The following is a 17,737-nucleotide window of genomic DNA, read 5'->3' on the forward strand; positions in this document are numbered from 1 at the left end:
CCAAATATGAGTAAGGAGACAACTAAGGAGGCAAGTCTTATTTGTTGCTCTCCTTTTACTGAGGACATTGGTAAGTATCTAGGCATGCCTATGTTGCATTCTAGAATTACTAAAATAACTTATGGCAGTTTAATTGATAAAGTACATAAGCGGTTGCTTCTTGGAAGTCAAAGTTTCTTTCATTGGCTGGTAGAGCAACTCTTACACAAGCTGTCACTTTTGCTATTCCTGTTTATGCTATGCAGATCTCCAAGTTGTTTGTTAGTGTTGGGTAAGAGCTGGACAAATTAAATTCGTAATTTCTTTTGGGGTGGCAGTGAGAAAAAGTATAAGATCTACCTATGTCAATGAGATTTAGCTTGTTGTCCTAAGAACAATGGGGGTTTAGGTTTAAAAAAAAAAACTACTGCCATGAATCAGGCCCTCTTGGCTAAAGTTAGGTGGAGATTACATAAAAAACGACAAGGGCTTCTTATGGGCTAAGATTTATGAGTCTAAATATCTTAAAGGGAAGTCTGTCTTAGATTCTTCTTTGATGATCAGACAAGATTGTTCTACCACTTGGGAGCGTGTTATGTATGGGGTGGAGTTGTTAAGGCAGGGAATAGTTTGGAGGATTGGTAAGGGAGATACTACTAAATTTTGGAAAGACAGTTGGCTTATTGATGAGCCTTTGTCGCAACATGATGGGGTCTTGCATATTGAGGATATAGATTGCTCTGTATCCATAAAGATGAGTGGTAGGATCTGGAGAAATTAAGAAGAGCTTTAATTGAAGATCTTGGGCTTACAATATAAAGGGAATAGATTCTTCTTTGATGATCAGACAAGATTGTTCTACCACTTGGGAGCGTGTTATGTATGGGGTGGAGTTGTTAAGGCAGGGAATAGTTTGGAGGATTGGTAAGGGAGATACTACTAAATTTTGGAAAGACAGTTGGCTTATTGATGAGCCTTTGTCAACATGATGGGGTCTTGCATATTGAGGATATAGATTGCTCTGTATCCAGGTTTTAAAGATGAGTGGTAGGATCTGGAGAAATTAAGAAGAGCTTTAATTGAAGATCTTGTTCAACATATTGTTAACTATCTTGTGGGTTTAGATAGTAATCTGCAGGACTGCCAGATTTGGAAAGGAACTGCCAATGGAGTTTATTCTGTAAAAACCGCTTACAATATGTTCTTTAATGGTCCCTCATGGCCTGATTATAGTTTCAGATTGTTGTGGAAACTAAAGATACCTTCTAAATTGCATCTTCTTCGTGATTGCTATAGGGCTAGAGGTATATGGAATTTTATTTTAATGCCTAAACATCAGGGCCATTTGTTTCAAATGGAATTTCTACTTGATAAACCTGTTGGGCAGTTACCACAATCCTGACTAGTAACGGGTGGTTTAAAGCCAATGAATGCTAGCATGTAATTGTTTCTGCTGTTATGATATTATTAGGTTGTAAATACAATTCCGTTATGTAGTAACTGAAAGGTTTACATTCATATACCCTGTGTATAAATAGATTGTAATATCTAGTTTTGGAATACAAGAAAACTAAGATTCTTTCATGGTATCAGAGCAACATAGAGTCTAACGACTTCGTTGTTTTTTTTTTCCTCCTCTCTTCATGTCTTCTTCTGCTGCTTCGAGCTCTTCTGTCCTCATGGAGTCCTCCTCTAACATCTCCAATTTTTTGACTATCAAACTTGATCGCACCAATTTCCCTCTCTGGCATGCACATATCATTCCTTTGCTTCACAGTTGTAATCTTCTCTCTTTTATTGATGGTTCTAGCACCTGTCCTGCTGCTTTTTTGATTGATGTTGACGGCAAACTCACTAAATCTGTTAATCCTGCGTATGAAGATTGGATCCAGCAAGACCAACAAGTTCTTTCTTGGTTGAATTCTTCTCTTTCTTCCACTGCCTTGTCTCTGCTGCTCACAACTTCGCTCGTACTACAGGTTTCTTTGGAAAACGCTATGCTTATCACTCGCACAATCGTATTTTGTAGCTCCACAATGATCTTATCCGAACTACTCGTGGTGACCTTTCCATTGCAAACTATCTTGACAAAGTCAATGCTCTTGCTGATACTCTTGCGTTGTCTGGTTCTCCTTTCAACGATGATGATCTTGTCGCCATTATTATGAATAGCATTGGGCCCATGTGTGAAACTACTGTTGCTTCTGCTCAAGCTCATGTCACTCTCATCACCTATGCTGCTTTGGAGGCTCTTCTCTTAAGTGCGGAACGTCGTCTTCAATCTCTACCACCTCCGAGTGACACTGGTGCTATCGTTCGCTACCACTCATGGTCGTGGTGGTTTCCACGGTCGTGGTTCCTTTTCCCATGGCGGCTATGGTTTTTCTTGAGCAGTTTTTCTCGTGGTTCCGGTTCTTCTTCCGGTTTTTCTCCTAGCTTTGGTCGTGGCTTGTCTTCTCATGCGCTTAGTCTTCTTGGTGCTGCTCCAAGTGGTTATGTTGGCGCTTCTTCGTTGGCGCCTCCCAATTTTATTGCTCCCGGTCGTGTGCAATGTCAAATTTGCACCCGTTATGGTCACTTTGCTATTGATTGCTTCAACCGTCTCAATATTTTTCCTATGAAGGCCGAGTCCCGGCTAAGCGTCTTACTGCTTCATGCTGCTCTTGGCGGTTCTTCCTCTTCTCAATGGCTTACTGATTCCGATGCCAACTCTCATATCACCAATGATTTGAGTAAGCTTTCTCATCCTCGGGAGTACTGGGGAATTGACAACGTTAATGGCGTGCTTGGTGGTATAGGTTTGGGAATTCTCCAAGTTGGGACATCCTATGTTTTTTCATCTTCTTCTACCTATCCTTTATCTCACACCCTTTACTGTGCTAATGCTTCTGCTAATATTCTCTCTGTTCATCAATTTTCCAAAGATAACCACTGTTATGTCACCTTTTATCCTGATTTCTTTCTTGTATAGGATTTGGAGACGGAGAAGATCCTTTTCCAAGGGCATAGTGATAATGGCCTCTATCCTTTTCTGGTTCCTTCATCTTCCAAGTTTTCCAATGGTGTCTTTGTTGTAAAAAAATAATAGTTTTCCTCTTTCCATAAAGCCAAATATAAAATATTTATATTATAAATAACATATAACCAAATTGGAAAGCTTTGAAGGTATAATGAAATTGAAGAAAACAAAATAATAGGTAAGTAAAAGGAAAATAAATAATAAGTAAGAAGGTGAGTTTGGTATGGTGAAGCATGTCAAAGACGCTGTCCTAAAGCCTTTGTAGCCTCCATACGTGCAGGTACTGATGGTCTACAAGACTCCAAGATACGACACCTTGTACACAAACTCAAGATCCATTATGAGCACGTTCATAGACAGATATAAGTATTCAAATCACACAACCATTGCCCAAAATAATAACAATATAATGTAGAGAATATATGTCAAAGTAGAAAATGAGAGAATTAGAATGTGTATGTGATATTCTGATAGTGTATTGTGTGTATATCAAATGTGAAGGAGGAGTGGCCTTTTATAGGCATCCAAAAACATGTAACCTTCACCAACCATAAAAGTTCACCAACCAAAAAATTAAGGCATTTACCAACCAGAAATAAAACCTAAATATTAAATATTATAACCCCCACAATAAATAAAATAAAACAGCTAAAATAATTAATTAAATAAAATGGTTAAAATTTTAAACCTTTTAAAATTCCAACAGTCTTTGCATGTTTAGGTGTTAAGGTGGCTGATGAAGTTTGGCATTCACGGCTTGGTCATCCTTCCAAAGCTATTTTAAATTATTTAGTTTAGCATCATAATTTGCCTATTCAAGGCTCTCTTTCTCATTCTTTTTGTCAGTCATGTCCTTTGGGCAAAAGTAGAAAATTACCTTTTCAATTATCCAACTCTATTGCCTTGTCTCCCTTAGAATTAATACATTCAGATGTTTGGACTTCTCCCTTCTTTATCTTTTTCTGGTTTTCATTATTATGTTTTATTTATTGATGATTTTTCTAGCTACATATGGCTTTATCACCTAAATCTAAAATATGATGTCTTTGCTACTTTTTTTCAATTTAAAACCTTGGTCGAGAACATGTTCAATACTAAAATTGAGACAGTTCAGACTGATGGGGGTGGTGAATATAAAAATAAAAAAATTCGATTGTTTTTCAATACCCATGGCATTCACCATCAATTTTCTTGCCCCCATCACCCCGAACAAAATGGTTTGGCGGAACGTAAACATCATCATCTAGTTGAAACTGGGCTAACTCTTTTGGCTCATGCCTCTATGCCTTTGTCATATTGGGCTGAGGCTTTTCATACTGCTACTTACCTTATTAATCGTTTGCCCACTCGTGTACTTCAAAATGTTTCTCCTTATCACCGGTTGTTTCATAAGATTCCACAATATGATTTCTTTAAAGTTTTTGGTTGTGCTTGTTTTCCCTATTTACATCTATATAATCAACATAAGCTTCAATTTCGTTCAAAACGGTGTGTTTTCTTAAGGTATTCTTTAAATCACCATGGCTATCGTTGTCTTGATTTGCATACTGGTCGTGTTTTTCTATCTAGGCATGTTGTTTTTTATGAACATTGTTTTCCATTTAAAGATACCATCATCACTCCCCTTTTGGCCGCTCACTCTCCAAAGTCCACCTGAGGTCATGATTGAAATTGGGCCTCCTCCTTCATCACCGCCTCTTGCTCTCCTCCTTCTTTGCAGACTTACCGCCTGTGATTCCCACTGCAATGTTTTAACCTTTCCCTCCCCTGCTGCAACGGAAGGAACTATAGGGTCTGCCAACCCTTCTCCTCCCTCACCAAGTGCTGCTGCATCTTCATCTCTGGTTCCTCCTTCTCCCCAGGTTCGTGAATCTGTCTCTCATCCTATGCTCACACGTGCTAAGGATGGTATTTGTATGCCTAATCCTAAGTATGCTCATCTTACTGCTATTACTAATCACTTGGATTGAGCCCACTTGTTATAGTTAGGCCCAAAAGTATGAACACTGGCGCAAGGCCATGGCCGACGAATTTAATGCTTTACAGAAAGCTGCCACTTGGACTTTGGTTCCTTCCAAGCCTACTATGAATATACTTCCCAACAAATGGGTCTTTCGTATCAAGACACGCTCTGATGAGTCCATTGAACGATTTAAAGCCCGTTTGGTGGCCAATAGTTTTCATCAACAAGAGGGTATGGATTATGTCGAGACCTTTAGCCCCGTGGTCAATCATTCCACCATTCGTCTTATCTTAGCCATCGTTGTTCATTTTGGGTGGTCCATTCGCCAACTTGATGTCCAAAATGCTTTTCTCCATGGTTCTCTCACTGAGGATGTTTACATGAAGCAACTTGTTGGGTTTCTTGATTCACAATATCCTACACATGGTTGTAAGCTCAACCGTTCATTATATGGGCTCAAACAGGCTCCACGCGCTTGGTTTCAATGTTTTTCTACTCATCTTGAGCATTTGGGCTTTGTTGCTTCCAAGGCCGATTCCTCCTTATTCATGTACTTTCATGGGTCTATTACTATCTACTTGTTGATTTATGTTGATGCAATTTTAGTTACATGCAATAGTGGGTCGCACATTACTCAACTCATTCTCGATTTGCGCGTCAATTTTCTATGAAAGATATTGGTCCCTTGCATTACTTCTTGGGCATGGAAGTGGTATGATGTTGGTTTTGTAATGAAATATGAAGTGCTGGAAATATGAGTTGCTTCAGCAGAGCTCTTTGTATCTTGATTCACTTAGCTTCTATTTACAATGATAAGCTCAAAGGATTTTTAAAAAGAACAAATATTCTAGAGAATGCTTCCTAAGAGAACCTAAAAGACATTACATAGGAACTCTACCAAATTAATTAAAGACAGCTACAACTGCTATAATAAATAGAGATATTCTAGAGAATGAAGAAAATGCATTAATTCCAACACTCCCCCTTAATGGACTTTCTTCACAACTCCAATGAGCTCTTCTTAAATAGCAAAACTTCTCTTGTGGAAGTGCCTTGGTGAGTATGTCTGCCAACTGCTCCTTTGTCCTGCAGTATTCAAGTGCAACATCATCTTTCTCAATTGACTCTAGAATGAAATGGTACTTGATGGCAATGTGCTTTGTACGATCATGACTCACTGGATTTTTCCCAATGGCAATGGCTGATTTGTTGTCACAATATAATTTGGTGCCTTCTTCTTGCTTTTCTCCAATGTCTTCAAGTATCCTTCTAAGCCATACAGCTTGTGATGTTGCCTTAGCTGCTGCAATATACTCTGCTTCAGCAGTAGATTGTGCCACCACATTTTGCTTCTTTGATGCCCATGAACATATGCCGGAACCAAGTGAAAAAACATAGGCTGATGTGCTCTTCATATCATCAAGACATCCTGCCTAATCACTATCTATGTAACCTATAAGCCTTGATTTTTCTACTGCTGTAAACAAAATTCCATAATCAAGTGTGCCTTGTAAGTATCTCAACACCCTTTTTGCAACTCCAAAATGAATCTGACTTGGCTCTTGCATATAACGTGAAAGTAAACTTGCAGCAAACATAATATCTGGTCTAGTTGCCGTAAGTTACAAAAAACTACCAACCAAAGTTCTGTACTTCTTAGCATCTGCCTTCTTTGCACCATCAAACTTCCTCATTTTCTCATTTGCTATCAAAGGAGTAGCCACTGATTTGCAGCCCAGCAAATTTAACTTCTTGAGAATATTTTCAGCATATTTCTTTTGAGAAATGAAGATCCCATTTTCAGTTTGAGAAACTTCAATTCCCAAAAAATAATGAAGTAATCCCAGATCACTCATCTCATAGGTGCTCATCATATCCTTCTTGAACTGTTGGATCAAGTGTTCATCATTGCCCGTAAAGATCAAATCATCAACATAAAGTGAAACAATAAGAATAGAAGCTTCCTTCTTTAGGATGTAAAGTATGGGCTCACTTTGGCTCTTTTGAAAACCACTATGTGAAAAATACTTATCAATTTTAGCATACCAAGTCCGGGGCGCTTGCTTTAGCCCATAAAGAGCCTTTTTCAACTTGTAAACTTTGTCTTCTCCCCCTTCAACAAGAAAACCTTGGGGTTGCTCAACATAAACCTCTTCTTCTAGCACTCCATTCAAGAATGCTGACTTCACATCAAAGTTGATAAATCAATCAATTCTTTTGGGCAGCAAGAGCAATCAAAGTTCTAATTGTTTCAAGTCTTGCGACAGGAGCAAAAGTTTCAAAAAAATCAATACCTGGCTTCTGAGTAAAACCTCTAGCCATGAGCCTTGCTTTGTGCTTTTGAATGCTTCCATCTTGATTAAACTTTGTCTTGAAAATCCATTTGACTCCAATCACATCTCTGTCTTTTGGAAGATCCATAAGCTCCCAAGTTTGATTTTTCTCGATCATTCTTATCTCATCCATTCATTGCTTTCACCCATACTTCATGCTTCTGGACTTCTTCAAAGCTCTCTGGTTCTATACTAGAAAAGTTGCAAGTCTCATAATTATCATTCAAGCTTTTGGTTCTTAGTGGAGGACTTTCTGACAAAGAATAATTTGGGGAAACAGGTTCAGCGTTTGAATTGTTTCTGGCAGCTCCTGGTGTTTGAGGAGTGGCTTCTTCTTCTTGATGCTCTCTTGGAATCTCCCTTTGCTCTTGCACTAAAAAGCATATGGCATTTCCTACACTTTATTTTCATTCCAATCCCATCTTGCTTTTTCATTAAAAACAACATCTCTACTCACAATTAACTTCTTAGTTTCAACATTATAAAGTCTGTAACCTTTGGTGCTGGAACTGTATCCAACAAAGATGCATTTCTGGCTTTTATCATCAAATTTAGTTCTCTTTTCAGCAGGAATATGAGCATAACAAATACAGCCAAAGATTTTGAGATGTCTTACCGAAGGCTTAAAACCACTCCAAGCTTCAAATGGAGTCTTGTTCTTGACAACTTTAGTTGGACTTCTGTTGAGAATATACACTGCTGTAAATACAGCTTCTGCCCAAAAAAGTTTGGCTAGTCCTTTCTCATTCATCATTGAAGTAGCCATCTCAACAATTGTTCGATTTTTTCTCTCTGCGATCCCATTTTGTTGGGGACTATAGCTTGCTATCAATTGCTTCAAAATTCCTTCATCTTTGCAATAATCTTCAAATTCTTGAGAGGTGTACTCACCTCCTCTGTCACTTGCATAACTTTAATGGTGCTGCCACTTTGCTTATCCACTAATGCTTTGAATCTTTTGAACACAACAAAAGTTTCTGATTTCTCCTTCAAAAAATAAACCCAAGTCATCCTCGAAAAGTTGTCAATAAAGGTGAGGAAATACTTGTATTGACTTAAAGACGGAGTTTGCATTTTGCCACAAATATCAGTGTGTATAAGTTTCAGTGGTGCTTTTGCTCGCCACGTGCTTTGTCGAGGAAAAGAATTACGATGTTGCTTGCCCATAATGCACCCTTCACATACATCTGTTGTTTTTTAATTTCTGGCAGCCTGTTCACCATACTATTCTTCTAGAGTAGCTTCAGCCCCTGGAAGTTTAGATGACAAAATCTCTTGTGCCATAACCATGAGTCCTGCACAACATCAGCTTTCATGGCAGCAACTTCAGCATATTGAAATTCAATGGGGAAATTTCTATTACTCTCCATTTTCACCTTTGCAATCACCATCTCAACTGCATTTTTATCATAAATGATGCATGCACCATCTTGAAAAACAAGACGATAGCCATTCTCCACAAGTTGTCCAACACTAAGCAAATTTTGACTTAGTTTTGGAACAAGCAAGACATCATGAATCTGCTTCACCCCCTTCTTAGTTTTGATAGCAATTCTTCCTTTTCCTTTTGCCTCCACAATAGCACCATTACCCATTTTGATATTTGGAGTAGCTGAAGTATCCACATCAAGAAAAATATTTTCATTTCCTGACATGTGGTTGCTGCATCCACTGTCAAGATACCAGATGCTTTCTTTTTCCTCAAGGGTAGATAAACAAGTAGAGAACAAGTTTTCATTTCCATCATCATCATTCTTGCTTTCAGAAAAATTTGCTTGGTTTGCTTTCTTGAATCTGCAGTTCTTCTCAACGTGCCCAAATTTGTTGCAATGATGGCACTTTGGCTTTCCACGGTTCCAACAATTTGATGTATCATCATTTGTTTTGTTACAAATCTTGCAGGAAGGTTGATTATCATCATAATTCGTACTTTTCCTATACTTGGATTCATCTCTTTTGCTGGATTCTTCTTTCTTCCACCTTCTTTGCTCCCCTGTTCACTGGTCATCTTTAGAATTGCCTTTCTTGGAGGACTTTTGAGATTTGAAACTTAGTTGTGATTGGAAAGCACTCTCAACAGATTGATCATTTCGTGTCAACCTTCTCTGCTCGTGAGACTTTAAAGAACCCATTAATTGTTCAATTGATAAGGTGGATGATGTCCTTGCACTCTTCAATAGTAGCAACAATGGGATCATATTTTTCAGGCAAACTGATCAGTATTTTTTCAACAACCCTCCGATCAGAGATATCCTCACCAATTGTTCTCATTTGATTCACAACTTCAGCTAGTCTGGAGGCATAATCTTGGATGCATTCAGATTCTTTCATCTTCATATTATAGAACTCCCTGCGCAAAGTCTATAGCTTGATTGTTATGGCCTTGCTGTCACCTTGAAACTCCTTTTATAATGTATCCTCAGGCTTCTTTTGCTGTCTTAGCTCTTGTAATTCTTGGAAAAATGTCTGAAGTGACTCTATTCTGAATCTTTGAGAAAGCCTTGGCATCTTTCATGACTTTTGCTTCGAACTTCTCTATTTCTGCTGTTGGAAGTCGACTTAGATCCTCTAGTTCTTGAAGCCCTCTTTCAACGAAGCTCCAAAGTCCTTCTGACAACAGTATAGTTCTCATCTTCACCTTCCAAAAATCATAATTTCCACCTCCAAAGATTGGGAGAATAAAGTAGGAAACTGATGGACCTTCTTTGGCTTCTGATGACATCTTCTAGAATTGATTTCAACGCCTAGATATGATCGAACGCTGCTCTGATACTAGTTGTTGGTTTTGTAATGAAATATGAAGTGTTGGAAATATGAGTTGCTTCAGCAGAGCTCTTTGTATTTTGATTCACTTAGCTTCTTTTTACAATGATAAGCTCGAAGGGTTTTTTAAAAAGAACGAATATTCTAGAGAATGCTTCCTAAAGAACCTAAAAGACATTGCATAGGAAGCTCTACCAAATTAATTAAAGACAGCTACAGCTGCTATAATAAATAGAGATATTCTAAATAATGAAGGAAGTGCATTAATTCCAACATACGAACCTCCACAGGCTTGCATTTATCTCAGTCCAAATATATACTGGATCTCTTGACACGCACGAAGATGTTAGAATGCAAACCCTTGCCTACTCCTGCTGTTGGTGGTCGCAGATTAAGTTTGCATGATGGTGACCCATTATTTGATGTCTCTAAGTACCGTAGTGTGGTTGGGGCTCTTCAATATCTTACTTACACACGTCCAAACATTGCCTTTTCCGTTCATCAAGTCTGCCAATTTATGCACACGCCCATGACAACTCATTGGGCCGCCGTCAAATGGATTCTTCGTTTATCTCAAGTCTACCTCTGATCATGGTCTTGTATATAAGCCTGGTGAGTTACGTCTTACTGCATATGCTAATGCTGACTATGTCGGTTATCCAGATGATCGTCGCACTATAGGAGGGTATTGTATCTATCATGGTAATAATCTTGTTTCCTGGAGCTCCAAGAAACAACGAGGTGTTTCACGCTCCAGTACGGAGGCCGAATATCGCCAATTAGCTTATACTACTGTTACCTTGTCTTGGTGCATTCGTTGTTTCGTGATCTTCGTATTCCCATTCCTCCTCCACATTTGTGGTGTGATAATGTCAGTGCAATCTCCCTTACTTCCAATCCCGTATTTCAGTCCCGCAGTCGTCATATTGAGGTTGATTATCACTATGTTAAGGAGAGAGCCATTCGCAAGGAGCTGTTGGTTACATTTCATCTACGGATCAACTTGTTGATCTTGTAACCAAGGGTCTTTCCACTCTTCGGTTTCATTACTTATCCTCCAAGCTTCCCGTTCTTTCCCGTTCTTTGTCGTCCACTCAGCTTGCAGGGGCGTGATAAACCTGTTGCGTAGTTACCACAGTCCTGACCAGTAACGAGTGGTTTAAAGCCAATGAATGCTAGCATGTAATTGTTTATGCTGTTCATGATATTATTAGGTTGTAAATACATTTCCGTTATGTAGTAATTGAAAGGTTTACATTCATATACCCTGTGTATAAATAGATTGTAATATCTGTTTTTGTAGTAATATTCCTTGAAGTCTTGTGTTTATCTTCACTTGTTGGTATGTGTGGAAATGGAGAAATCACCAATTTTTTCAAGGTGATGAAGATGTGCTTTTTGATCCTAAACAAGCTTATTGTTAGTACTGTCCATGAGTGGTTTGAGGCTTCTCATATATTGAGTAAGGATAATCATAAAGTTCAGGTTGATCTAAAGTGGGAACCTCCTATTTTTGGTCAGTTCAAGTTAAATGTTGATGGGTCAAGGAGGAATGGCTATGGACATATTGGTGCTGGATATTTTATTAGAAGTTCCTCTAGAGATTGGGTCATTGGTTTTGCTGTGAACTTTGGAGGAATGGGATTATTTTTTACAAATTTATAAATAAACCCAATCCAAATTCTATTTAAACATGAAACACACCCAAAATCAACAAAGTCAACTTTTTGGGTGTGTTTATAAATGGGTTTTGAGTGTGTGTAATGATTGGTTTTGGGTGTGTTTATAAAGTGTTTTGGGTGTTGGGTTTTTTTATATTTCAATCATTTTGGTTTTAGGAAACTCCCATTATTTTTTGGGTTGAAGCTTGCTGTGGATAAAGAGATTAATAACCTTCTTGTTGAAATGGATTCAGTACTTGCTGTCCAATTGATCCACAAGTAGGGCATTACTGATGTTCATCCTTTTGCAGCCTTAGTTGCTATTTGCTGGGAGTTGATGCATGAGATTAACTGTCGCAGTGTTTATCTTTGTTGATGCTCCAGCTTGGGTTCAGACTAGTTTGATTGATGATTTGCTAGCAGTTACTAGAACCCGTCTAGTTTCTACTGATATGTTGGTGTAGGTTGTTCTTTGGGGTTTATCCCCCCTTTTTCATAAATAAAAAAAAAAAACCTAATAATATTCAAAATTTCAGTAAAAGTATGTGCAATGAAAGATTAGCTTTGAATTAAGATATTATACCTGGTGGGCTCAATTCGATTTATCATTAGGTGCATTCAACTCATTAATTATCCCACATCACAAGTCAAATCGCTAATTAACATGATGAGCGAGATAACGGATCCCGACTAACCCAATAAAAGCTACCCTTCTTACTCTTATATTTGCATATCCTAAGTCTAACTTATTATCATTATCATTATCTTCTTAGTTTTTAAGGTACAAAGGTCTTCCACAGACATCGGAACATTGTTGTCCCACAATAATAATAATAATTGTTGCACTCAATCGTAAATAAGGTATTCTTATCCATTCAAGGTTAATAGTGACAACACAATGTTACAAGTCTAACTCATTAGGTTTTTTTTAATCCAAAGATGTTAAACCCCAACTTTTTACGGCTTGTTTTGAAAAGGGCTTATTCCAAAAGTGCTTATTCTAGTAGCTTCTACAAAGAAGTAGTTTGATGTTTAGCTATCACACTTAAAAGTGCTTTTATACTACATAAAAATGATTTTGATATTTTGTAAAGTATTTGTTTGCCAAAATAAAATCCATTTTGTTAATGAGAGAATACCAAATTATCATAAGATATTATGAACTCAAAAAGCTCTTTTAAATGAAATTGTTTTCATCTAAGAATCTTTTATCATCTATATAATATAAATGGTTATAGTTCATACAAATTTTTTTTTTTGTTTACGTCTAATACCTAATTTAAATTCTATAATAATAGAAAACATGGGAAATAAAATTTAAGATTTTTAAAAGAAATAAGAAAATATGACTTAATGAAACTATAAGAAAAGAAAGAAAAAACTATGAGAAGTGAAAAATGAGAAATAAGGACTTCCCCAAATAAGATTGATGCTCATTTCTTGAATATAAAAAAATGGAATTAACGAGACATAAGAAGATTTGTAATTCTCTCACGTTCATCATCTATCTCTCGTCCATAATTTAAATTTTGTTCTTCAATTGTCTCTTTACCTCTATGTTTTTTTTTTTCATTTTTATATTTATGTTCATAATGCATGCAACTGAACATACCCTCATAATTTTTTTTTTTATTTCAGACGAAGAAAATGAAAATCCTTTGAGTGCAAGAGTCCACACAAATAAAACAAGAAGCATCCAACCAATCAGACCTATTTTAACCGCGAATCTCAGTATCTTACAGTTATTCGACGACAAATTAACCGGACCAGCCAGTGATACCGTGCCAAACAACAACGGCTACTTTACCCATTATAGCCAGTAACAACGCGCCCTCCACCCCAACGGTCACATTTTCTCATTTGTCCTCTAACCCATTCCTAAAAACATTCTCTCGCTCACTCACAACGTTTTAATTTGTTTCGAAAATCCAAACAAACACCCTCCTCTCTCCCCTATAAATTCATCTCCTTCTTCCTCAATCTCTCAGAACCATAACACTTTCAACCCACAACAACAATTACAGTCTGAGATTTGTTGTTAGATTTTACAAGATTTCCCAAGATGCATAAACTTGTTCTACTCTCTCTTCTTCTCTTCTCTGTCTCACATTTCAATGTGGTACAAGCAGACAATGCGCCTGCTCCTTCTCCCAAGCCCTCCACAACCACGCCAAAGCCGCCGTCACCACAGCCACAGCAAACACCACCACCGCAACCCTCTAAGGCTTCTCCTCCTGCCACTACTCCGGCCACTACTCCCGCCACTACTCCGTCAACTTCTCCGTCATCCCCTCCGAACCCTCCGACTCAGTCCCCGCCTTCGCCTGCCCCCAAAACCGCTCCGACAGTTTCTCCGCCAACCCAACAAACTCCTCCGGCAGCGACACCCGCCGTCTCTCCGGCAACTCCTCCGACACATGTTTCTCCCGCGAAGAGCCCATCGAAAAGTGTATCTCCCCCGGTTCAATCTCCGCCGACTCCTCCGCCCACCGTCGCCTCTCCGGCCAAGACTCCGGTGACTGCGCCAGCAAAAAGTCCGGTCGGGGTTTCCCCAGTTGCAGAGGCTCCGGAGATTGCGGCGACCCCCTCGGAACCAGCAGGCATTCCTTCGAGTTCTGCAACACCTGCAGGGTCGCCGGGAGTGTTCCCGTCAAGCGGTAGCCCACCGATTCCCGCTCCGTCGAGCCTGTCGCCGGAGTCTGCGCAGGGTCCATCTAGTGATGATTCTTCCGGTTCGAGTTTGAAGTATGGGGTTTTGAGTGGGCTGTCCATTTGGGTTGCTTTGGCTCTCTAAATCATCTATACTTCCATTTTCTGTTCTTCCATATTATTTATATTTTATTTATTTATTAAGACTTATTTTTCTTTCACTTTTGTATCATTTTTTTGTTGTTGAATGATAAATATTCGTTTATTATCATATTTTATATTTTATTCTGTCCCATGTAATAAATTTTATTTTTGTTAAATTTTTTGAACTGTTTTTTTTGCTCTGGATCTTATGGAACTGGAAAAAAAAAATGTAAAGAAGAAAACAGAAAAGTCGGAGACTGGTTTTTCTTTTTAATTTAATTTAATTTCAAAAACTTAATGAAATTATAAAAATAAGAATAACAAAGAAGGAAAAATAGAAATGCTGCTAAGGAAGGTGTGGTGATTAAAATTCTGGGTGTGAATAGCAATTTGTGGATTATGGTTGGAATAAAAACCAAGTACGAATTGAGGGCAAAGAAGTGAAGATGGTCCAAATTGATGATAATAATGTTTGTTTGACGGGCATTCTTTAAGCTTGGGTTGGCAGCTGAGGAGCTTCTATAATGAGGGCGATGTTAAGGGGTTACAATGAGAGGGGGTTCAATTCCACAGTTCAATAATAACTCTGCACTGAATCGGACAACTATTAAGGACCCCTTCATTAGAACCGCTTACCATAACTCCTCATTTTAGCCACTCTGTGGCAGCTGTGCTCGCTTATGGGCCGTTTGACGCAGTTACATGCACATCCTTTTTTGTCCTTGTGCATTTCTCGGCTATGAGAAAAGTACAGGGAACAACCCTGCAGCCAATATCGTTTCTTGTATGGATATCATTTGGATGGTATTGGTTTGCTAGGTACGGCTACCGTCACCGGTTTGCTGGTCAACGGGATGTGGCTCCATACAACCTTCGAATGCATAAGAACGTGCATTCTTTTGTTTCAGATTAATAGGAATGAAATGAACTGATGGACGATACCAATTTGCATAAGAATGTGCATTCTTTTCTTCCAGCTTTATCTTCTAACTCTCTTCACATTCTATTTTTATCTTGAGACAAAGCCTAGAAATTCACTGCAAATGCAATTGCAATGCCTACAAACGAAGATATCCTAAGGAATTCCAATTCCATCTCTAACTGGAAGTTCCTTTCTCTCATTTTCCAACTCCCTCCTCTGCCTCGCAAACAATCCAATGAAATTATATCCAAAACAATCAAATCTCCTCCTTCCAACCATAATCAGCCCCAAAATTTCAAGAAAAAAAAAACTCATAATCATACAAATCTGCAACTAAGAAAAAAAGACAGAGAGGAAGAAGAAAAGGAAAAAAAGGGGAAGAAGAAGAAGAGAAAGAATCAGAAAGAGGGAGAAGAAGGGAAAGGGAAAAGAGTGAGAGAGAGGAGAGAAACCAGCCACCACATACCCAGCTCAACCACCATCACCACCCAATCTAACCATCACAACCATTAATTAGTGGAACCGGAAAGGTGGGTTAATGGGATTCATGTAATGGAAGGAAGGAGGAGTGAGAGTGAAAAAGAGGGAAGGAAGAAGAAAAGAGAAAGTAGAGAAGAGGAAGAAGGAAAGAAAAAGGAATGGAAAGAGGAAGAAAGAAAGAAAATGAGAAAAAGGAGAAAAGAAAAAAGATAGTTTTATCATTCATGTCCCTAACGTTAATATGGGTGCTCTTAAATAGTCTCTCTATCAAAAAAACTGTTAAATCCCAGAGATATAATCGCTAAATCAATCAAAATTATAAAAAATATATAATTGGTTTTCTTAAATTGGTTTTTTGTTTGAAAGAGCCAAACTCCTGTTTGGCAAGAACTCATGCAATCAGAATCTCCATCGAGGCTAGGCAAACACAAAGACTGGGACTTTGAGATCAAGGGATATTTTCCTGATAAAGATTGTAGGATTGTTGACTCAAGAGGCAACACAATGGCACAGGTAATAATTCCTATTCATGAAAGAATATATACAAAGTTTCATTGTTTGTTTCTATTGAAATTCTGAATGTTTGGATTTGTTTATTGATCACAATGAAATATGGATAGGGGTGAAGAAGGAGTTGATGGCAAGCAAGGATCTCTACCATGTTGGGGTGACACCAGACATGGATCACGCTTTTGTTATAGGGGTCATTACCATTCTTGATTACATATATGGTGAATCCACTAGGTGCTAGTAATTCAGATATTCAGGAGAAGCTGTACTAACCGGGGAGGTATCTTCGCAATCTGACGATTTGAAGTTGAAAAAAGGACCTAAAACCCAAAAAACCAAGCTGCTGTTTTGCCCAGAAATTTGAAGCTTTTCGTCACCAAAAGTTTTTAGCGACGGATGTTCATAGATTTTTCGTGGCTAAACATTTTCTGCGACAGTGTTCTTCAAATTTTTCGTCACCAAAAGTCAAATTTTCCAGATCAACTTCAGACATATATATATATATGCCCTTGGGCTCTGGCCAATTGAGACAGATGTTCCAAATTTCCTATTTTTTTGTATTTCCCTGATCCTGGTTATATATATATTATATAATTTTAGATTGATTTGACAATTATATCCTTAGATTTAACAGTTTTTTTGACAGATGAACTATTTAAGAGCACCCATATTAACGTTAGAGACTATGAGTGATAAAAAAACTTTAATGATGCAATCTGATAGTTTAAACATTAGAAACGTTTTGTGATAAAAAGCCTTTTATTAATAACAGTTTGATATGTATGTAAAGTTTTTCTTTTGTGTTTTTATAAATTATTTTTACACATGTGTCTATTAAACCGTGATTTGCATTATTCAAGAAAATGAGGCAAGGAGTTATCCTAAAAAAATATTATTAATAGATGTGTAGTTTTGAGATGTTGATGCCATGTACCTTGACATGTATATACCTTGTCATGCACTTCATTTCGTCCATCTCTTTCCCACAATCGGGTAAATTTTATATATATATATATATATATATATAATACTTTTTTATTGAGACAAGCAATGATACATTAAATTAAAACTCACATATAATATAGACGTTATGACTCGAACTCAGATCTTATTTGAGAGAGCAATTACTCCAAATCACTTGATTCGTGAGTCTTTGCAAGTAGATGATTTCTTCATTGACGTGTATTCTATGAAAAAGAAAAAAAAAATCTAAACAATATTAGCATATAAAAAATTGTAGAAATAGTTTTTCGAAATTTTGACCACCCAGTCTCAACTCAATGCTCATCGCAGCTGAAAAAGGAAAAGATAAAT

The 17,737-nt window shown here is 37.8% G+C and overlaps 1 protein-coding gene and 1 pseudogene across 1 annotated transcript; both read left to right on the forward strand.

Moving 5' to 3' along the window:
* Positions 1 to 13,628: 13,628 nt before the first annotated feature.
* LOC103326705 (uncharacterized) lies at positions 13,629 to 14,638 on the forward strand. The gene has a single exon (XM_008228941.3). The coding sequence runs from the start codon at positions 13,781 to 13,783 to the stop codon at positions 14,510 to 14,512; it is 732 nt and encodes a 243-aa protein (XP_008227163.2). The 5' UTR covers positions 13,629 to 13,780; the 3' UTR covers positions 14,513 to 14,638.
* Positions 14,639 to 16,230: 1,592 nt separating this feature from the next.
* LOC103326704 (protein LURP-one-related 6 pseudogene) lies at positions 16,231 to 16,975 on the forward strand (annotated as a pseudogene).
* Positions 16,976 to 17,737: the final 762 nt, after the last annotated feature.

Source organism: Prunus mume, linkage group LG3 (assembly GCF_029339155.1).
Source record: "Prunus mume cultivar Tortuosa linkage group LG3, ASM2933915v1, whole genome shotgun sequence".
Lineage (NCBI taxonomy): Eukaryota > Viridiplantae > Streptophyta > Magnoliopsida > Rosales > Rosaceae > Prunus > Prunus mume.

Bases quoted from the DNA above. Each gene is read 5' to 3' on its own strand.
- LOC103326705 (XM_008228941.3), top strand. From the start codon at position 13,781: ATGCATAAACTTGTTCTACTCTCTCTTCTTCTCTTCTCTGTCTCACAT.